The following is a 23321-nucleotide window of genomic DNA, read 5'->3' on the forward strand; positions in this document are numbered from 1 at the left end:
AATGTTATATGTAACACGGGGTTCCGGAGTAACGTTGTTTAAATGTTACATGTAGCACCGGGTTCGGGAGTAACGTTGTTTAAATGTTACATGTAGCACCAGGTTCCGGAGTAAAGTTGTTTAAATGTTACATGTAGCACCAGGTTCTGGAGAAACGTTGTTTAAATGTTACATGTAGCACCAGGTTCCGGAGTAACGTTGTAAATGTTATATGTAGCACCAGGTTCTGGAGAGTACGTTGTTTTAAAGGTTATATGTAACACCCAGGTCCAGAGTAACGTTGTTTAAATGTTACATGTAGCACCAGGTTCCGGAGAAACGTTGTTTAAATGTTACATGTAGCACCAGGTTCTGGAGTAACGTTGTTTAAACGTTACATGTAGCACCAGATTCCGGAGTAACGTGGTTTAAATGTTACATGTAACACCATGTTCCAGAGTAACGTTGTTTAAACGTTACATGTAGCACCAGGTTATGGAGAAATGTTGTTTAAATGTTATATGTAGCACCAGGTTCCAGAGTAACGTTGTTTAAACGTTACATGTAGCACCAGGTTCCGGAGTAATGTTGTTTAAATGTTATATGTAGCACCAGGTTCTGGAGAAACGTTGTTTAAACGTTACATGTAACACCAGATTCCGGAGTAATGTTGTTTAAATGTTACATGTAACACCAGGTTCTGGAGAAACGTTGTTTAAATGTTATATGTAGCACCAGGTTCTGGAAAAACGTTGTTTAAATGTTACATGTAACACCAGGTTCTGGAGAAACGTTGTTTAAATGTTCAATTTTAACTTCAACTCCACGGTCGTGTGAGGAAAATAAAAAGATGAAATGCAGTTTTCCTCGACTCGTTTTGCGCATTTCCTGCGCGGCGCAGAGCGGGAGAGGAGGAGGAGGAGGAGGAGGAGGAAGAGGAGGGGGAGGAGGAGGAGGAGGAAGGGATCAGGAAGCGAGTTGCAGGAGTTGCGGAGCCATCAGACGGACTCGGCTCCACCAACGGGCTCCGGAGCGGCTTGTCGCCGAGCTGCATGGTCCCCGGCGACCGCGACCCGTCTTTTGGGGGACGGATTGTTCCGGAAGCGACGTAAATAAACAGCGGACCGGACTTTTCCTCCTCGGGATCCTGGTTTGAAAGCCCGTCATGGTGGTCTTCAACGGCGTGCTGAAGATGAAGGTGTGCGAGGCTCTGGACCTGAAGCCCACCGCCTACTCCCTGAGACACGCGGTGGGGCTGAAGACCCAGACCTTCCTGCTGGACACCTACATAGCCCTCAACGTGGACGACTCACGCGTGGGCCAGACCTCCACCAGGCAGAAGACCAACAGCCCCGCCTGGAACGACGAGTTCGTCACGGAGGTCCGCGACGGCCGGAGGATCGAGCTGTCCGTCTTCCACGACGCGCCGATCGGATACGACGACTTCGTGGCCAACTGCACCATCCGCTTCGAGGACCTGCTGCAGAACGGCAGCAGACACTTCGAGGACTGGGTACGTCCCCGGTTCCCGCCAGCATGCAGGGGCTTTCCCGCCATGTAGCGGGAGCTGAAGCTGCAAAACGCACGTGTGTCAGTGTGTGTGTCTCTGGGTGTGTGTTGTATGCAGGTGAGTGTGTGTCTGTGAGTGAGTATGAGTGTGTGTGTGTGTGTGAGTGTCTGAGTGTGTTGTATGCAGGTGAGTGTGTGTGTCTGTGAGTGAGTGAGTGTGTGTGTGTTGTGTGTATGTCTGTGATTGTGTGTCTCTGCGTGTGTGTGTTGTATGCAGGTGAGTGTGTGTGTCTGTGAGTGAGTGTGTGTGTGTGTTGTGTGTATGTCTGTGATTGTGTGTCTCTGTGTGTGTGTGTTGTATGCAGGTGAGTGTGTGAGTGTGTGTCTCTGCGTGTGTCAGTGTGTTGTATGCAGGTAAGTGTGTATGTCTGTAAGTGTGTGTTGTATGCAGGTAAGTGTGTATGAGTGTGTGTGTGTCTCTGCGTGTGTGTGTCTGTGTGTGTTGTATGCAGGTGAGTGTGTGTCTCTGTGTGTGTGTGTGTGTGTGTTGTATGCAGGTGAGTGTGTGAGTGTGTGTCTCTGTGTGTGAGTGTCTGAGTGTGTGTATGAGTGTGTGTGTGTCTCTGCGTGTGTGTGTCTGTGTGTGTTGTATGCAGGTGAGTGTGTGTGTCAGTGTGTGTGAGTGTCTGAGTGTGTGTTGTATGCAGGTAAGTGTGTATGAGTGTGTGTGTCTCTGCGTGTGTGTGTCTGTGTGTGTTGTATGCAGGTGAGTGTGTGTCTCTGTGTGTGTGTGTGTGTGTGTGTTGTATGCAGGTGAGTGTGTGAGTGTCTGAGTGTGTGTGTGTCTCTGCGTGTGTGTGTCTGTGTGTGTTGTATGCAGGCGTGTGAATTATGTGCAGGTGGGCGTGGACTCTTGAAAGTTTCTGTTCGGCATCCCCTCCCTGCGCTGCCACATTAAGTCGCAGCTACTTGTCATTATTTTGGGGACAGTGACAGTGTTCAGTCGGGTTCGGTCCTTTTTAAATGTGTCTCTGTGGTCGCAGCTTTTACGTGATCTGCGCTCGTCTCTGCTCACTTCTCAGTTAGTGGCTTTTGGGGACGGGGAGTCCCCGTTGGTGTAAGGTGATGAAACGATGAAGACATGATGAGGCTGGAGACAGGGACCTGCTGGACTTTTATTTATAAGCCACATGCTACATAAAGGCCGAGACGGAGAAGCGAGTCCCCGTCTGTCCTCTGGCGTGCAGAGAAAGGTCACAGCTTATCGACTGCAACGCCCGTATTGATAGATTCTCTCCGGATAGTCGGGAATGGGAATGTGACGAGGCGCCCCGCCCCCCGGCCATGACCCGTGTTGAAGGTCAGTTGCCGAGTGACGACGGGGACCGTTATGCAACATCTGTACAGGAAGTCCAACCTTCCTCAGCCCCGCCCACAGCCAGAACACCTGTCACTCAGAGCCAGGTGGTGGCAACACGGCGTATGTTACAACCATAGATCACACGTGGCGTGATGTTGTTGTAAATAATGTTTAAAAGGGGTGGAGCCTGTAGGCATGATTGACAGCTCTCACATGGCCTTCTCCCTCCCTGTGGCACGCCCACCTCCTCCCTTCTTTTACATAAAACATCAGCGTGCCTACAAGTCACAGATCGGTCGGTCCATCAGATCCCGTTGGAGGGCGTGGCCCTATTGGGACTTGTTGAGAAACTTTAGATGTAGCTTCTGTGAGGAAATATTTCTATGTATGATCCAGCTGCTAGTGTTGTTGCTAGGCAACATCATTCAGGCAGCGTACGGGCATGTTGCATTGAGACCACAAGAAAAGGAAGGTTATTTAAAGAGATGAATGTTGTGGAATACATAACCAGAAGCCCACAGAGAAATAAAATGTCAACTTCTTCGATTCTGTGTGATTGACAGCCGTCTTCTGAGCACCAGCAGACTTTGCTTGTAGTGTTCACTGCTCTCACAAAACCAAAATGACCATGCGAGGAGGCGGGTGGAGAATAGGATTATCTTGCCCTGTTCCACTGTGGCGCACCACGCTGAGCCCAATCAGGACCCGTATCATCGGTTCTGAGGAGTCGTGGGCAGCAATAGTCTCATTCACAAAATGCCCCGCCCACACTGTACCAAGGGCCGTCTCATTAGAGTCTCAGTCACAAAATGACCCGCCCACACTGTACCATGGGCCGTCTCATTGGAGTCTCAATCACAAAATGACCCGCCCACACTGTACCATGGGCCGTCTCATTGGAGTCTCAATCACAAAATGACCCGCCCACACTGTACCATGGGCCGTCTCATTGGAGTCTCAATCACAAAATGACCCGCCCACACTGTACCATGGGCCGTCTCATTGGAGTCTCAATCACAAAATGACCCGCCCACACTGTACCATGGGCCGTCTCATTCACAAAATGACCCGCCCACACTGTACCATGGGCCGTCTCATTGGAGTCTCAATCACAAAATGATCCGCCCACACTGTACCATGGGCCGTCTCATTGGAGTCTCAATCACAAAATGACCCGCCCACACTGTACCATGGGCCGTCTCATTGGAGTCTAAATCACAAAATGCCCCGCCCACACTGTACCAAGGGCCGTCTCATTAGAGTCTCAGTCACAAAATGACCCGCCCACACTGTACCATGGGCCGTCTCATTGGAGTCTTATTCACAAAATGACCCGCCCACACTGTACCATGGGCCGTCTCATTGGAGTCTCAATCACAAAATGACCCGCCCACACTGTACCATGGGCCGTCTCATTGGAGTCTCATTCACAAAATGACCCGCCCACACTGTACCATGGGCCGTCTCATTGGAGTCTCATTCACAAAATGACCCGCCCACACTGTACCATGGGCCGTCTCATTGGAGTCTCATTCACAAAATGACCCGCCCACACTGTACCATGGGCCGTCTCATTGAGTGCCAGACAGTGTGTATAAAAGACGTGTGGGTTTGAAGTTAGTTGGTGGCAGTGGTGTCCTAGTTAGTGGCCCCGTAGAAGGCTGCGGATTCAACTCCTAAACCGCCAAGGTACCACTGAGGTCCCTTTGATCTCGGGACCGTCCCCACACACTGCTCCCCGGGCACCGGTCATGTTGTTACATGCTGAGGACACATTTCACGGTTTGTCACTGTGTGCTGTGCTGCGTATCGCTTTCATTCGTCATCCACCTCTAGAAGAAAGATTTGTGTCACGTGTGTCAGTGTCTAGATGACAGATTGTGGTCATGTGTGCTCGGTGTATAAGTGTGATCTTCCTGACTCTTCATCTCACGTCCTCCTACACGCAGCCTGTGTGTGTGTGTGACACACAGTTGACGTGACGGTTGAAGTGCGGGTTAGTCGGCCTGTGTTCCGAGTTCCCGGGATCGGGGGTCGCTGTCGGGGTGCGGTGTCCCCAGAGTCCCCATAAGACAGGATTTACTCCCCCGTAGTGAATACAGCTTCAAAGGGTTTCAGTGTTCGTCACCCCGTTAATTAGGTGCAATTAGTATCTGTGATGTTTCACTGATGGGGGTTCAGTGTGCGGGGGGGCCTAATTACCCTATAAACTGCATCCTCATGTCTGCTTTTCTGTCATATTTGATGCTTTTCTCCGTATGTACGTACGTACGCATATAAAGACCATCCTGCGGAACATATACGGATGTGGATGTAATAGGTATGTAATACCGGGGTAATTTTATAGGCTCAGCGTAGCGAGATCTGCACCCAACAGATGAGGATTTACGGTACAAGTATTCATTTAAGTATTTGACTTGCGGCCTTGACACTGACCCCTGGTGGTAAGGAGTTCATATTACACAGCACAGTACGGATGCAAGTATAACGTTAACAACGCAACTGTGTACGGATACGTGTACGTAGCTCAGAGCACGTGTATTTCTGGCTTCCCAGTGGTCAGAAGCCTGATTGACTGGACGTTGGGGGTGTATGACGTTACATAAAGATCTTCTGTTTCAGATTATCTCTGGACTTCATCCCTCATGTTTCGCTCTCGTCCGTCCCAATCGCTCCATCGCTCCCGTAATCCATCCGCCTCCCTTCTGTCTGCCTCCTGCATCCAACATCCTCATTACATGATGTACCGAAGATGAAGGATCACGTCTTGGGGACCTTTTACCTGATAGGATGAAGCGACCTTTACAGTGCAAATAATCAACGTCAGGTCATGAACGTCTCTGATTGGCTGATCAGAACGAAAATTCTGTTTATATCACACGAAATATGACTAATTATTATGGTCCCTTTACTTCAGGCTGCTGGTCGCTGGTCGAGATACGAGGATTTTCTCCTTCAATTAGTCACATGTCCTTTATTGAATATGTAATAAAGATTCTAAAAGCGATCAAACATCAAAACATTGCTAATGAGAATATCTTTGGACCTCACCAATTCTCAGAAGAAAATCTTCGCATTTTTTTTGTGACTCACTAGTATGTGAACGTGTGCGTGAGTGAACGAGCAGCAGTTTTGCAGAAAAGTCTGGTTTCATGTGTTTATCGGTGAAGTGAATAGTGTGTGCAAGTCCTCAGACGTCCAGAGGAATCCTGGAACATGGTGTCCGGCCCAGCGTGTTCAGAACCTCTGACGTTTCACGCTTCGTTCAGAACTGATAAGGGAGAGAAGTGTGTTGCTGCATGCAGGACGTGGAGCCGTGAGTAAACAGTGACGCCATTGGCTCCGAACCCCTGAAAGGAGGGACGGGGAACAGGGTAAACAAGGAAAGAACCGTCCGTTCCATTACAGCTACTGCTCATTATCATGCCTGCTTGTGAGTGTGTGTGTGTGAGAGAGAGAGAGAGAGAGAGAGAGAGAGAGAGAGAGAGCCTGAATGTATGTTGTTGGGGTGTGACTCCTCTCTACAGTCCGTCCGACTAGTTTCCTTGGTGACAGACAGAGACGTTATGCACAGCAGATCTGCCAAAAATGACCCCTGTCTTAAACGCACACACACACACACACACACACATTGTTCAGCTCACTGTTACACGTGCATCCAGTTAGAAAAATGTCTTGCGCACTAAGATGCACGTACCCACTTGGGGACGATATTGTTTTCGGGGTTCCTGTCGGTTCCTGCCAAACTTTGTCCGATGGTAAACACACACACATTAGAATGTATCTTCAGCAAAGGTTGATTATTAACACAGACATTACAGCAGAGCCCAATTGGCTGCCCTGCAAGGTGGGCGGAGTTACTTGTCTCAGCGAGAGACTGATGATGTCACCTTTCCCTGTGATGTCACAGAATTCCATTCAAAAGGCCGTCTTCCCAGACTCGTCCCAGAGGTGTGACCCCCCTCTAAATATAGAGCAGGAAGGAAAGTCATATTTTGGGCGTGTGTGTGTTTGTAGTTAGGTCTTAGTGGGGATTTTCAGTAGTAGTGCAGACCCTTCCTTAGAAGAAGTTTTCAAAGTTAAACACCTTAAATCATTTTTTATCTTCCATTCCATTCAATTTTATCCATTGTTGATATGCCTAAAAAACTAAATATTTTCTGATACTTTCAGAAATATTTCCAGAAATATGTATGATACAATATTCTATGTAGAAAACATGTTCATGGTCTTGTATATAATTGTCATGGCTGCCATTTGGCATGGAAACAGGACACAATTGCAGGAGTTGACAGAGACGAGGGTTTTACTAAGAACAAAGCACAAAATACAGAAATTAAAAAGACTACAAGCACCATAAAACGAGGCTGGAGTATCCCCCAAAGTCAGAACTGTGGCCAAAATATGGTTTTTATATGCAAGAAAACAATAAAAACGATACAATATGGTGATAATAATGATTCAAATGAAAGTGCATGCACACACACACTTCTGCTCTCATATTCACACACAGCATGGCGAATTTAGTGAATTTCCTCTCTCGCTCCACTTCCTGCCAAGTGTCCATTTCCAGTCTGCGTGTGGTGTAGGTTGGAGGTGCTCCATGTGTATGGACGAGCGTGCGAATGGGTGTGGGCGAGTGTGCATTTGTGTGCACGGTGTCTTATCCAGGCTTCCCCTCGCTGAGCGGATGAGCAGGTGGGCGTTTTAATGTTCCTCTCGGCTCGGGGTTCTGTGTGGGTTCCCTATTTTCGAGCTGAGAGCGTCTGAAAGCGTGTGGTGTGTGGGTGCTTCTCCCAGCTCGCTTGTAAGGGGACAAGCGAAATGATATTCCAGAGAAGCGTCATGTCATCACACCTCATTTATCATTTACCTGGTGAGAAAATTAAAATAGTGACACACCAAAATATTTTCAAGAAATCCTTTTCATTCATATTTTAGATGAATTTGTCTTGTTAAAGTGAAGTAGCATCGAGGAATGAATCCTCATTTCATTCCGTTATTCAGTTAAAGTGACTTTATTCTCCAAATCTGGTAACATCATTGTGTATGATTCTGTATGATTTACTGCTGTTCCCCTATTAACACTTTTTACAGATTAACTCTGAAAGACACGTCAGCGCCACCTAGCGGTGCTTCTGAATGGCAGCTTGATCGTGTGTGTCGCGGTACGGTGTTCACCCTCCCCATCAGAAGTAAATGGAACCTGTTGGAAATTTGGTTGCCCGGCAGAGCGAGTGTTGTGTTGAGCCGAGTTTGATGACCAGGAAACCAGGAGGAAACGTTGGAGAAGATACGTGTAGTCGCGCATCAAATGAATTTTGCTTTGTTGAGCGTCGCTCATGATCCTTCGCAGGTCCTTCTTCAGGTTTTTGAGCTCGAGCTTGAGCGTCCTGGAAGCGTTTACTCCTGGAAGAGGAGAGATCACCCACAACATATGAAGGACAAGCAGGGGTTCCGAAAAGCATCAATGTTGATGTGTAACTCGCTGCCATGTTCAAGATGTCGACAACTGGATTTATTGGTTCATTTTTGGCTTGTGTGATGCCTGCTGGTTTCTGAAGCTCTGTGTTGGAACAACAGTTGGAGCAGATGGGTCAAACCATTCTTCTCTCTTGGTTTAATTCTTCTCTCTTTCTCTTGATGAACCCATTAGATTGACTTGGAGCCGGAGGGGAGGGTGTTCGTCGTAATTGACCTCTCTGGATCCTCGAGTGAAGGTAAGACACGACGGACTACTGTAAGAACATCTGCACACATGGGAATCTTTACCTGAACATTCTTCAGTATTTTATTGTTCCACCAGTTCTCCACCTCATGTGAAAGATGGCGAATGTCAATTGTTTCTGTTTGAATTGAGGCTTGTGTGAAATTGTATATCCTGATCCTGATATTTCCAGCAGAACAGCTTCACGTGTGCTTTTCTACACCTGGTTCAGCAGAAGTTGACTTTAGAAGGTGCGGTTTTAGAAGCATGGAGGACCCGTCCCACAGAGAGCAGCTTCCTCCACAGATCTAAAGATCTGAATTCACTCAGAAGTTTGTGGAACGGCCCAGAATAATGTCCCCAAAGCGATATGTCTCCATATGGGGTTCCTTAAATGTCTCTTCATGCCTTCAGCTCGTTGTTCTCCGATTTACACAAATGACAAATTATTTGAATTTTGTTCCAGCGCTGCTTCATTTTCCGGCATAATGCAGTGACCTTGAAATCAGGGGTGACTGATGACTAAACATGAATGTATATTATTATATATATTATATATGAATACATATATATATTTTTAAATATTATATCTAGCTTATATTAATCACAATCACAATTAATTCGTTGTAAAATGTGCAATTAATCAGTAGCAGCCCTTATCATGAAGGAATGTAGAGCATGTCAGTTTGTAGGGACATGCAGACAGAGAGGTGGTGTTCATGTTCATCCTCCAGGATCTGCTGGTATTGTGTTCTTTCCGCTGTCGCTGCGTTGTAGATCATATTCAGCATTCATCATCGTACACGACGTTCTAAACAGTCGAGCCCCCATGCAACCGATCAATTCCACGCCTGTCCTTTCCGAATTGGAATAATCAGATTCTGAATGACTTTGCGTGGCTTGTTGGCTTCGTTTTCCTGATGTAATTAGTTCCCCCGCGTCCCCGCAGCAGAACAGGCCTCAAAACCGCACGCTGCTGCATGACCGGCCTGGTGCATGCTCCTCTGCAGCTGATGCACCATTTGCATGTAGAAAGAAACACGCTTTGTCATGTGACCACTTAACCCCCGAGGCTAGGGCTGGACCACATGACCTTGACTGTCGTCAGCATGGGAACAAATGTGTTCGGACAAATTCTGAATGCAAAGACCTTAATCTCAGCATGTTTTCAGATTATTGTTCCTTCTAAGTAAATAATCATAACTAATTATTTGCAAAACGTGCAATAAGTAAGTGGCAGCCCGTATCTTTAAACAATGTACTGTACGCCGTGCACACAGGGAGCATTGTTCTACATCATCATCATCATCATCATCTTCTTCTTCTTCCTCCTCCAGGATCCAGCCTTGTATCTGCTGGTATTATGTCGTTTCCAGCTCCCCGCTGTTGTAATGGCAGCTTGCTGATCACCTCACCACAAAAGTTTATTTCCTGATATTTTATTAAAAATGTCACCCCTTCAGCCATCACTGCCCCGTTCCCGCTCTCCCTGCTTCTGGTGACCTTAAAAAGATTGGCACCCCTTTCATTTTCAGACACACAGTGCATCCGGAAAGTATTCCCAGCGCATCACTTTTCCACATATTGTTATGTTACGGCCTTATTCCAAGACGGATTATTTTTCCTCAGAATTCTGCACACAACACCCCATAATGACAACGTCAAAAAGACGCCATAATGACGTCGCCAAAAAAACTGATCAGCTCAACATCAATAGACTTCCAGCCTCATGTACCTGATTACAGACTGACCATTTTTCACATTTCTGCTCATTTTTACACGTTGGTCCTGTGTGTCCTGTTTGAAATGTCCAACAGATCCACTTTCAAGCGTCTACATGATGTTGTCCAGTTTGTCCAGTTCATTGTACTTTTCTCTTGTATAGATAATGTGTACACGGTATACTGTGTATACTGTTGTACCCACAGTAAACCATACATCTTGAAATGCTGAAGGGGCCTCCTGCTTCCCATGATCATCCTTGAGATGTTTCTGCAGCTTAATGGTAGTCCACTTGTGGAAAAAGCGTGGGTTGGACCTGATTTGGAAAGACACAAATCTGTCTATGTAAGGTCCTACAGCTGACAGTTCATGTCAGAGCACAAACCAAGGAATTGTCTGAAGACCTCCGAGACGGGATTGTCTCCAGGCACGAAACATTTCTGCTGCCTTTGGAGGAGACCAGGCGGCGGTCATCACCAGGCAGTGGAGCATGGTGGTGGCAGCATCACGCTGTGGGATGTTTTACAGCTGCAGGACCTGGGAGACAAGTCAGGATGCAGCGACCTACAGAGACCTCCTGGATGAAAACCTGCTCCAGAGCGCTCTTGAACTCAGACTGGGGCGACGGTTCAACCCTCAGCACACAGCCAAGATACCAAATGAGTGCAACATAAAATGTAGATAGAGTGATGCGCTGAGAATACTTTACGGAAGCACTGTATGTGTCCCTGTATTGAGTTCCCATATGTGGGGCTGTTTTGGGTCCCTGTTTTGTGTTCATCGCCTGTTCTGTCCCTGCTTCTGACACGCAAATAAATAAAATGCTATTTTTTTATTCGATTAACTGTACACATCACATTTGTACAATATGTACATGGTACCATATATTGTTACAGGTGTAGTATAACTCCACGTGCTTCTACACGGTCACTCGTGGTGTCTGGTTGATATAATATCAACGCAATATCAAGGGGCAGTGGTGGCCTAGCGGTTAAGGAAGCGGCCCCGTAATCAGAAGGTTGCCGGTTCGAATCACGAGCCGCCAAGGTGCCACTGAGGTGCCACTGAGCAAAGCACCGTCCCCACACACTGCTCCACTGCTCACTCAGGGTGATGGGTTAAATGCAGAGGACAAATTTCACTGTGTGCACCGTGTGCTGTGCTGCTGTGCATCACAATGACAATCACTTCACTTAATAATGGGAAATAATAGATAATAATACAATAACGCTAGTTATCAGCATGAAAGTTTTGCGGAGTTATGTTGTAAAGTAATCCATGAAAGTGCTGTTCTCGAGTGAAGGTGTCTCCTCTCGTCTCCCAGATGTGCAGATCTGGCCAAGGAGAGAGTGCTTTTCCATATTTTCCATATTTCCTTACAGACTCTGCTAGACGCATCACATCCCAGCCATACTTCCCATGCAGATGAGTAGAATATTAGTAACTAGATTAGCTTATGGAGGTCTGTAGCTTCTGCTGCTCCGTTCCTGGTGTCACTCAATACTGGAATTATTAGGATCTGTAGTCTTTGCCAGGCCTCTTATCTAATAGGTCAGATAAACCCTCCGGGTTCCGCGTTGGACGCCTTGCAGGAGCTTCTAGATGATGCGCTGCTGAAGCCGTAGAAGCCGGCGCTGGCGAGCTGTTTCCTCGCCGTGCACTTGCCATGCAAATGAATTCAGAGGCTGGAGAGGGAGGTCGGGGTATTTTTAGCCGTTTCTCTCCCTCCCGAGTCCCTCAATCTGTTCTGCTGCACCGTGGGCTGCAGACTCTCCACTCTCCCGTCCTCCTAGAGATCACATTCATATGCAGAACTGTTCTTCTACACTCCTGCTACCTGTGGCGAATATACAGCGCTCAGCATAACGTCCATGGTTTCATTACGCTTAATAATCTCCACTTTTACTAAAATTGGTTGAACCCATTGAAAAATGAACCCACTACTAGTATCCAGTATTGTATGGACAATCAAGTCCTCTATCTATCTATCTTTCTCCATCCTTCAAGAAGAACCTCTTTTAGAGCCTGGATGCTGGATGGAGAGTGATGCTCAACTTGCCGCTTCAGCATTCTCCACAGGTCTTCCATTGGGTTCAGATCAGGAGACGTGCACCTTCACCCTGTTCTTCTTCAGAAATGCACCAGATGGTTTAGATGTGGGTTTTGGGTCACTGTCGCGTTGGAAAAGTGCCCAAGTGCAACTTCTCCTTCAGTATAGAGCTGTACGTTGTTGAGTTCATGATACCATCAACCCCAGCAGCACTCAAGCAGCCCCACATAAGGACACCACGCAGCACTGTAGGCACCATGCATTTCTCTTGAAGAAGACGCTCCTGTCGAGATGTTAACGTCCGTGGACGGCCTGGACGTCTCTGTAAGATGGTTGCACTTCCATCTTTGCTGATCTTCTTGTAGCCCTCTACTTTTTGTGACATTTCTCTTCCATGTAGAGCCATTGCTGACAGCATGAACTTTGAAGGGCTTTTCTTTGATAAGTAATTTCTTTGTTTTATAGTCACCTGTCTGCTGGACACCTCTTAAATAAAAAATTAGACTCATCGGTGGTTGAATGCCTGTTAATTCGAATTTTGTAGTATTTACTCCTAAGACTATAACTGGGGTGTACTCATTTTTGCAACATGGGTTTGAATGGACTTGTCACTTTTTTTGTGTGCGCAAATGAACAAATCTTGTGGATGGTCCACATTTGTGGGAGTATTTTGTATGATGGTAGATTCTGAAAGGAAACTGAAGGTTTCCTGATGAATGTGGTGCGGTGGACTGGTTTATACTGAGCGCTGTATATATATGAAGGTGAAACTGAAATATAAATATCTGCGAGGATGAAGATCAGACTCGGATGTGAGGAGCGCCGGGCGCCAGATGGTCAGTTAGATAACGTTCCCACAACGCTCAGTAACATCCTCACACGCTCTCCCACACTCAAGCTGCCCGTGTCTCCACACACACACACACACACTTACATACACACACACCATCACACACACATACACATACACACACACCATCACACACACATATACACTTACATACACACACACCATCACACACACATATACACTTACATACACACACACACTTACATACACACACATACACACACACCATCACACACACATATACACACACACACTTACATACACACACACCATCACACACACATATACACTTACATACACACACACACATACACACACAAACACCATCACACACACACATATACACACATACACACACACACACCATCACACACACATACACCATCACACACACATATACACACATACACTTACATACACACACACCATCACGCACACATACACACTTACATACACACACCGTCACGCACACATACACACTTACATACACCCACACCTTCACGCACACATACACACTTACATACACCCACACCTTCACGCACACATACACACTTACATACACACACACCATAACACACACATACACCATAACGCACACATATACACTTACATACACAAACATACACACTTACATACACACACACCATCACGCACACATACACACTTACATACACACTTACATACACACACCATCATGCACACATACACACACATACATTTTACATTTACAGCATTTATCACCAGAGCGACAGTCAGTAGTTACAGGGACAGTCCCCCCCTGGAGACACTCAGGGTTTAGTCTTGCTCAGGGACACAATGGTAGTAAGTGGGGTTTGATCCTGGGTCTTCTGGTTCACAGGCGAGTGTGTTACCCACTAGGCCACTACCACATACGCTTACATACATACACACCATCACGCACACATACACACACACACACACACACACACACACACTCACATACACGCACACTCACACACGCACACATACACACACTCACATACACAGTTTATTTGTACGTAAATGAGTGCAGTGCTGATGAGGAGAATTAATTTCTCTCTCAGGAGCGGCGACGCTTGATCTTTATGTTGCGGCGTCTGGATGGACTCATCACTATGGACACGGTCGCCATGCGCTCACACACCTGGCCTTGAGCCCCCCGTCTCACCAAGCCGCCGGTGTCTCTCCGTCTGTCCGCAGCGGCCGTTTCTGGTGAAAATGAGGAGAGGGTGTTCCGTGAGCGCATGCAGCCCAGGAAGCGGCAGGGGGCGGTCCGGAGGAGGGTTCACCAGGTCAACGGCCACAAGTTCATGGCCACGTACCTGCGGCAGCCGACCTACTGCTCTCACTGCAGGGATTTCATCTGGTGGGTGTTTTACTGGGAGGCGCCTGAAACGTCTGCCCCCTTGTGGACGTAATTGGAGTTGCAGCGGGTCTGGCCACCTCCCAAAAATAAGTGTCTTGCTTCATTGTGACTCCTTCTTCTTCTTCTTCTTGCATGTGTGTGTGTGTTTGCGGTTCTGCAGGGGGGTGTTAGGAAAGCAGGGGTATCAGTGTCAAGGTGAGTCCTACATATTCCCTGGACCCAGAAATCAGTCCGAACGGCATCATGTTTGTTTAAGAACGGTCTCTGGTCACCAGTGTGCACGTGCGTCGTCCACAAGCGCTGCCATGAACTCATCATCACAAAGTGTGCTGGCATGAAGAAGCAGGACGAGACCGCAGAGGAGGTGAGTTGGAGCCATACGTCGAACCCGACAAATTCTCCAGCGATGATCTCTCAAGTGTAATACGGGGCGTGGTCACTGATGTCCATCTTCTTCTTCAGGCTTTATAAAAACAAACAGCTAGCGGTTAAGGAAGCGCCCCCATAATCAGAAGGTTGCCGGTTCGAATCCCGGTCCGCCAAGGTGCCACTGAGCAAAGCACCGTCCCCACACACTGCTCCCCGGGCGCCTGTCATGGCCGCCCACTGCTCACTCAGGGTGACGGGTTAAATACAGAGGACAAATTTCCCTGTGTCACCGTGTGCTGTGCTGCAGTGTCTCACAATGACAATCAGGTCACTTTCACTGCCGGCTGGTTATCTGTATGTTGGTGTGGAGGCTCTAACTCCGCCCAGAACTTTTTGTTTCTGACGCGCAGAAGATGAACCTGAATTATATTTTAAAGGGGTGGGGCCTGTAGACATGATTGACAGCTTTCCTTTCCCTCCCTTGTACACAGGTTGTGTCAGTGACCACGCCCACAACCAACATGCAGATTATCAGCGCTTTAATTCAGGTATTAGGATGGGTGAACTAGTGACCACGCCCCATTAGCCCCAGGAAAATACGGCCTGAATTTCTGGTCTCCAAATAGGAAAAATGACATGAAGCTCAGAAGCTTCAAGGAAGATTCTCTCAACCTTCTCTGCCTTGAATGCGATCAGCCATGTAATAATTGTGTAAAACTGATCAGCTTTGTTTGAAAGTGGATCCGTTCACGGCAGCTGGTAAATGTCTGAGTCATGTGACGGGTGTGGCTCTCTGTGGACGGGCGTGTACAGGTGGGCTCGCAGCGCTTCAGCGTCAACATGCCGCACAAGTTCGCCATCCACAACTACAAGGTCCCCACCTTCTGCGACCACTGCGGCTCGCTGCTGTGGGGTCTGATGCGACAGGGGCTCCAGTGTAAAGGTGGGAATTTCGCGGGAATTCCGCATCTGCCGGCCTCCCTGGCCGCTCCTGCTCTCACCAGTCCTGCCTCTTCTCCTCCCCTCAGTCTGTAAGATGAACGTACACCGGCGGTGCGAGAGCAACGTGGCGCCCAACTGTGGGGTGGACGCCAGGGGCATCGCCAAGGTGCTGTCTGACCTCGGGGTCACGCCGGACAAGATCTCCAGCAGCACGCAGAGGAGGAAAAAGGCAGGAGACCAGGGTTCTTCTCTTTCAATGCTGCACTGATGAAGTCTGTATTGGTCCGAATGTTGGAGATGTTTGCAGGGTTCTGTGCTCTGAAACCGGGGCTCTACATGCAAACGCACACGTTAGGTCCATGTCATATTCTAATCCAATCAGAGGTGGTGAAGGGCGGGGCCCGCCGTTTGAAAGTGGGCGTGATGTAGTCAGACGAAGAGAGACCTTAATCAGGCCTAAACGTTAGACCCTCATATATCAGCTATGAGCTGAAAAGAGGTGACGCTCCATCCTGCCCGATTCGGGGGGAGGGGTTTACCTTGCTGCCATGGTTAATGCCCCGCCCCCAAAAAGTCTCAACGAAACGAGTGTTAAAGTTTTCCTGTTACTGGCTGGTTTCACAGCTGAATCCCGGACAGGATCCTCAGCTGCCTTCTGCAGAAGGTCCACCATCTGAGGAAGACGGTGGAAGATCAGCACCTGCATCTCCATGTGAACAGGGTATGAGCACACACACACACACACACACACACACAGGACATAAACAGTCATTCTTCTGTCTCCCAGAACTGGCAGAACTGGAGAGGTTCCGTAAAGCACTGATGTTTGACCATGAGGTCCCGGGGCAGAACCCTTCATCCCCACCGGGTTTCATGGATCCAAGAGCAAAGACGGAGAACCGTGAGAATGGTGACATCAGAACTCTCCAGACCACGAGGATGAGTCTGGTAGACTTCACCTTCCTCAAAGTCCTGGGCAAGGGCAGCTTTGGCAAGGTGAAGGAGTCTCTCCGATTGGTTGTTGTGAGGAGTGGCTCTCATTGGCCCAGTGATTTTAGACTCTGTTGTCCGTCCCCTCCGCAGGTGATGCTAGCCGAGGTGAGGGGTACAGACCAGGTGTTCGCCGTGAAGGTGCTGAAGAAGGATGTGATCCAGCAGGACGATGACGTAGACTGCACCATGACGGAGAAACGGATCCTGGCCCTCGCCAGGAAACACCCCTACCTGACCCAGATGTTCTGCTGCTTCCAGACCAAGGTAATCTCTTTCTACGTCTTATTATTATATCATTTATATTATATAATTTATGTACAGACATACAACACAGACGTACTAATTGCTATATTGTCATTATTAATAATAATTCAACAAAACCAGGTGCCTGCAGGGGGCGAGAAAGTGAGAAAGAGTGAATGAGAAAGGCTACGACTGGCCAGCAGGTGGTGCTGTAATGTAACTGGAACAGCTGGTGGAGAACATGAGAGAATCTGCACTTCAGTATTTATTCATCAAACTTTAAAGCGGTCACCTGATCCTGCAGGGCAGCGGTGGCCTAGCGGGTAAGGCCCCGTAATCAGAAGGTTGTGGGTTTCGAATCCCGAGGTGCCACTGAGGTCCCCGTGATGAAGGTCCCGTCCCCACACACTGCTCCCCGGGCGCCTGTCATGGTGCCCACTGCCCACCAAGGGTGACGGTTCAATACAGAGGACACGTTCTGAGCAATTATGTAAGAAGTCTTTGTGACTGCTTCCTATTTGGTGGCCACGTGATATGAAGAATGACAGGAGGTTTATGTGGAATTCTGGGCCTTCTGGCAGTGGAAGTGGTTTATAAATCATTTTCATGCTTCATGCTCCATGCCTGCTGTCTGTCTACAGGATCGGCTCTTCTTCGTAATGGAGTATGTAAATGGAGGCGACCTGATGTTCCAGATTCAGCGTTCGCGGAAATTCGACGAGCCACGCTCCCGCTTCTATGCCGCCGAGGTCACGTCGGCGCTCATGTTCCTGCATCGCCATGGTGTCATCTACAGGTACGAAACCGCCGCTCCCACTTCCAGTTTTTAGTTGTAGTTTAAGTTGAATTCATTGGTTAAAAGCAGCAGCAGTTGAACAAGGTGGCGGCCGTAGATGTAAAGACTAAAAACACATTTACAAAAGACGAAACGAATAATAAAAAGCCTGACTGGCGTCTGACGGACTAAAACGTGTGTGTGCAACACTCGCGACACAGGAAGCTTTGATGTGTGTGTGTGTGTGTGTGTGTGTGTGTAAACAGTCCACCAAGTACACACGTCTGTCGGAAAGGTGATTTCCAAGACCACAGAATGAAAATTCCATTTTTAGGTGAGAAACTCGGCCCACTCCCTCCTTCCGAATTCAAATTCAAATTTAAATTTTATTTGTCACGTACACAGTCATACGCGGTGTGATATGCACTGAAATGCTTTTTGCGACTGTACAGGCCACAGTGTTGCAAATATTGCAAGTATACAACGAACCAATATGCAAATATTGCAACCATAACCAAATATTACACTTTCATGTCTTTAATGTGTATGTGTAACAGGTAGGTTGAAGGTGTGCAAATGTGTAAAGTGAAGTTGTGATTGAAAGTGCTGGAGTTCTATGTAGTTTTGTGGTTGTTGAAGCTCGTATAACCTGCGGGAAGAAGCTCCTCCTCATCCTCTCTGTGTTGGACTTCCCTGATCGCAGCAGAGAGAACAGTCCATTGTTGGGGTGGCTGAGGTCCTTCACGATCTTCCTGGTCCTGGTCCAGCACCGTTTGTTGTAGATGGATTGAAGGTCAGGGAGCTTGGTTCAGATGATGCGTTCAGCTGATGGAACCACCCTCTGTAGGACTCGCCTGTCCTGCATGGTGCTGTTCCTGAACCAGGTCGAGATGTTTCCCGTCAGAATGCTCTCCATGGTGCAGGAGTAGAAGTTCCTGAGCACCTTGGAGGGCAGTTTGAAGTCTCTCAGGCGTCTGAGGAGGTAGCATTTAAAATTAAAAAATTTAAGTGAAGTGATTGTCACATGTGATACACATCAGCACAGCACACAGTGCACACAGTGAAAATTGTCCTCTGCATTTAACCATCACCCTTGGTGAGCAGTGGGCACCATGACAGGCGCCCGGGGAGCAGTGTGTGGGGACGGTGCTTTTGCTCAGTGGAACCTTTGCGGGTCGGGATACGAACCGGCAACCTTCTGATTACGGGGCCGCTTCCTTATGGTGTTGATATGACAGGACCATGATGGGTCCTGTGTGATGTTAACACCGAGGTAACGGAAGCTGTCCACTCTCTCCACTGGGATGACAGGGGTCTGGTACGCCCTGTCCTGCTTACATTTACATTTACATTATTTACCAGACAGTGGCCATCAGCCCTTATCCATTATCGTCTTACAATCAGTAGTTACAGGGACACCTACTGCTTGGTACTTCTGGGCCAGTGGTGGCCTAGCGGTTAAGGAAGTGGCCCCGTAATCAGTTCGAATCCCGACCCGCCAAGGTGCCGCTGAGCAAAGCACCGTCCCCACACACTGCTCCCCGGGTGCCTGTCATGGCCGCCCACTGCTCACTCAGGGTGACGGGTTAAATGCAGAGGACACATTTCACTGTGTGCACTGTGTGCTGTGCTGCTGTGTCTCACAAGGGACAATCACTTCACTTTCACTGAACGGTGCTGCTGGAGACGCAATCAACCGTCAACCGTCTCTTATGGAGACCTGTAATTATATGTATATATATAGATTACGTGAATTTCCCGTAGTTCGTAGCTCTCGGAACGGGATCTTGATTTTCAGCATTTCAAAGGCCATTTTATAACAGTTTATATGTTGAAGTTGACGGTGTTAAATGCTTCTTCTCAGAACTTCTCAGAACTTCACCGTTGACATGAATCCATTTTGAATAAAGCTGACGCACGACGCCACCGGCAAACGTATTTCATCCGGCGACGTGCCGAGATCCGGTAGTGAGGGACGGTGGCAGACGTTCTCTGACGTCCATCCAGACCTGCGGTGAAAGGTGACCCTGTGTCCATGTCGGCAGTGTGCACTCAACGCTCTTCTGTGTTTGTGTCCACCTCCAGAGACCTGAAGCTGGACAACATTCTTCTGGATGCTGAAGGCCACTGTAAACTGGCCGACTTCGGGATGTGCAAAGAGGGCATTTTGGACGGGGTGACCACCACCACGTTCTGCGGGACTCCTGACTACATCGCCCCCGAGGTGACTGCACGGCCACTCTCACACTGACACCATTACAGGAAAAGACATCTCGAGCGGGACCTTCCAGGAGAAAAAGGAGTCCCTCCTTGATCGGCTGTATTTGTCTTTTATGGAAGAACGTTGGAACGTTGGTGGAGTGGGGGGTTGTATGAAGAATTGAGCTTGAAGAAATGTGCTTGCTGGGGACCCGTTGAGTCTTCCGTTTGTCTTTTTCTCTTCCTGTCTGCGTTTCCCATTCGTCTTCACGTCTCGGCGTCTCGTTTCCTCCTCCAGATCCTGCAGGAGCTGGAGTATGGACCCTCGGTGGACTGGTGGGCTCTGGGGGTCCTCATGTACGAGATGATGGCCGGCCAGCCGCCGTTCGAGGCGGACAACGAAGACGACCTTTTTGAGTCCATCCTGCACGATGACGTTCTCTACCCCGTGTGGCTCAGCAAGGAGGCCGTCAACATCCTGAAGTCGGTGAGAACGCTTCCAGCCAACCAGTAACGTGTTCCGCATCTCTAGAACAGTTCTAACGTCCACTTTCACGCACGGTCCCCAGTTCATGGCGAAGAACCCCAGCAAGCGTCTGGGCTGCGTGGTGATGCAGGGTCTGGAGGAGGCCATCAAACTCCACCCCTTCTTCAGAGACATCGACTGGGACCTGCTGGAGCAACGAAGGGTCAAACCCCCATTCAAGCCTCGCATTGTGAGGGAACACACACCCACACACACATTTACACACATATAAATTTACACACATATACACACATTTACACACATATACACACATATACACACATTTACACACATATACATTTACACACATATACACACATTTACACACATATACATTTACACACATATACACACATTTACACAGATTTATACACATATACACACTTACACATACACAATTACTTACACATATACACACATTTACACACATATACATTTACACACATATACACACATACACACACTTACACATACACACATATACACACATTTACACACATATACATTTACACACATATACACACATTTATACATATTTACACACATATACATTTACACATATACACACATACACACACATACACATATACACACATACACAATTACTTACACATATACACACATGCGCAGAACAGGGACACCGCAAACCGCAGCCCGGCAGACGCTGGCTCCCTCTTCCTGTGTCTGATCTGGCCTGTGGTTTAGGCTTCTTCTGCTTTCCCACGAGCTGTGTGTGTGTGAGTGTGTGTCTGTGTCACTGAAAGGTGACAGAAAGGTCATCGTTTGTGCCCTCTTGTTAACCGCCCCTAGAGTGCCACCACAGCGGTTGGTTTCGAGGCTTCGCCCGCCACCGCACGCGCGTGTGTAAATGGCGTCTCCTTTATCTGCAGAAAACCAAGCGGGACGTGAATAATTTCGACCAGGACTTCACGCGGGAGGAGCCGCTGCTCACGCCGGTCGACGACGCCATCGTCAAGCAGATCAACCAGGACGAGTTCCGGGGCTTCTCCTACTTCGGCGAGGAGATTCGCCCGTAAAACACCACCGTTGAACTCTTCTGGTTCCTCCCTTTCCTCGTCCTTCCCACCGCAGTGTTTCTAGACAGTAGGAGAGCGGGAGGCGACACTCCGTCCGGAAAATTAAAACTAAATTCTGCAGAATTCGTCATGGGACAGGGGCGACCAAGTGACTCTCCATTGTCCAGATCTAAAGAAGCTGTCAACCTCACGCGCATAATTAATTAGACCACGCCCTGAATCGGATGGACTGTAGATGCATCGGTGTGAGCTGGACACTCTGCATGGATGTTTCTCATATTTATTGCACTTTTTCATGGTTGATGTTTTTATTTCCTGTTTCTCTTTTTCTGGACATTTCGACAGAGCAGTGGGTCAGGGGTCAGGGGTCGAGTTAGGGTGCTAGAGTACACACTACGGTGTACCAGAATTTGTACATAATCTTTACCCTCTCTCCTGAAAACCTGTGAATGAATTTTGCATGTTTGGGCCAGGAGCAGCAACGTTATTTATCTCTCCTGCATTTCTGGATTTACGATAATGTCATTTTTACACTGTGTGTAATCTGTGAGTATGTGTAATTCTGTTGTTCGAGCATTTTCCACGTTGTCCGTGTTTAAGTGAGCGAGGAGACTCACTGAACCAATTACAGTCATGTGATTACAGGTTGGAGTGTTACAGCATGAAGTATTGCATTTAATTTATTTATAAGCCCCAGCCCCGCCCCGTTGGTACTCGCTCAATGCATGTAGCCAATCACAGCCCAGCCCCGAGCACCAGTGCCAAAAGATGTTGTATAGTTATTATTATTGTTTCTGTTTTTCATGAAGGGTTTTTATGATCATTGTGAATATGAAGCTAAGAAAGTCAACAGCAACAGTTGCTGAAATAATTGACCTCTTTTGAGTGCAAACGTGTGAGCGCTGTACATAAAACCTTGAGTGCGTACAGTGTTAAACGTTCCTTTTCTGTATGATCATGCTGTACGAATGATGATGTGCTTTATCTCTGCCATGGAACTCATTTTATTTTTTGTTTCGTATGGTGACACTTTCTGTGCACAGAGGCATGCGTTTATTCTTTATGAGGATTTTATGTGCCAAATGTACTGAATGGAAAGTGATGTGAACGTTATGGGTCCCATTAAATAATATCTCCAGCATCAGAAGTCCTCCTGGTCTTTGTGTGGGCCACAGTTTCATATGCAGGTCCACTTCACAGTCTGACACGTCTGCTCCAGACCTTTACAGGGGTCTGGTAGGTCCTCTCCTGCTTACATTTACATTTACAGCATTTACCAGACACCCTTATTCAGAGTGACTTACAATCAGTAGTGACAGGGACAGTCCCCCCTGGAGACACACAGGGTTAAGTGTCTTGCTCAGGGACACAATGTTGTAAGTGGGGTTTGAACCTGGGACTTGGTGTTAGGCCACTCCCAGCCCCTCATAAGGAGCATTATTATTAATATAATATAAAAATGTATATTTGATCTGCATGCACTTGATAAATTTGTCTCTGGATAAGAGTCTCAAGATGTGGAAGGTGTGGAGCAGATGTCTGTAGGATGAAGCTCCGCTGGATTCGAGGTGAGGTGAGATGCTGAAGGAACGACGATAAAAACACGTTTTTCCGGTTTAGCTCCTCTGAGCTAAACCAAATATTATTAATACGTACATTTTTTTTGTTTCTATTTTAACATTGTTTAACATTGA

General features: G+C 47.7%; 1 protein-coding gene across 2 annotated transcripts; it reads left to right on the forward strand.

The window, feature by feature from the left end:
• Positions 1–929: 929 nt before the first annotated feature.
• LOC114764399 (protein kinase C epsilon type-like) lies at positions 930–22768 on the forward strand. Of its 2 annotated transcripts, XM_028954015.1 has the most exons (15): positions 930–1492; positions 8505–8568; positions 14378–14543; positions 14704–14738; positions 14819–14907; positions 15726–15855; positions 15941–16083; positions 16479–16575; positions 16642–16850; positions 16938–17111; positions 17732–17886; positions 19951–20089; positions 20363–20551; positions 20634–20780; positions 21481–22768. In XM_028954015.1, exons 1-15 carry the CDS (start codon positions 1145–1147, stop codon positions 21625–21627), a joined length of 2232 nt encoding a protein of 743 aa, XP_028809848.1. In that variant the 5' UTR covers positions 930–1144; the 3' UTR covers positions 21628–22768. The 2 variants fall into 2 exon arrangements, with proteins under 2 accessions (XP_028809848.1, XP_028809847.1); XM_028954014.1 differs by having other exon boundaries at positions 16479–16850.
• Positions 22769–23321: the final 553 nt, after the last annotated feature.

The sequence above is a fragment of the Denticeps clupeoides genome, chromosome 15 (genome assembly GCF_900700375.1).
Source record: "Denticeps clupeoides chromosome 15, fDenClu1.1, whole genome shotgun sequence".
In the NCBI taxonomy this organism is placed as follows: domain Eukaryota; kingdom Metazoa; phylum Chordata; class Actinopteri; order Clupeiformes; family Denticipitidae; genus Denticeps; species Denticeps clupeoides.

Coding starts and splice junctions, on each gene's coding strand:
- LOC114764399 (XM_028954014.1), top strand. CDS start 1,145: ATGGTGGTCTTCAACGGCGTGCTGAAGATGAAGGTGTGCGAGGCTCTG. Junction 8,569..14,377: donor CTCTGGATCCTCGAGTGAAG/GTAAGACACGAC, acceptor GTCTGTCCGCAG/CGGCCGTTTCTGGTGAAAAT. Junction 20,090..20,362: donor CTGACTACATCGCCCCCGAG/GTGACTGCACGG, acceptor TTCCTCCTCCAG/ATCCTGCAGGAGCTGGAGTA.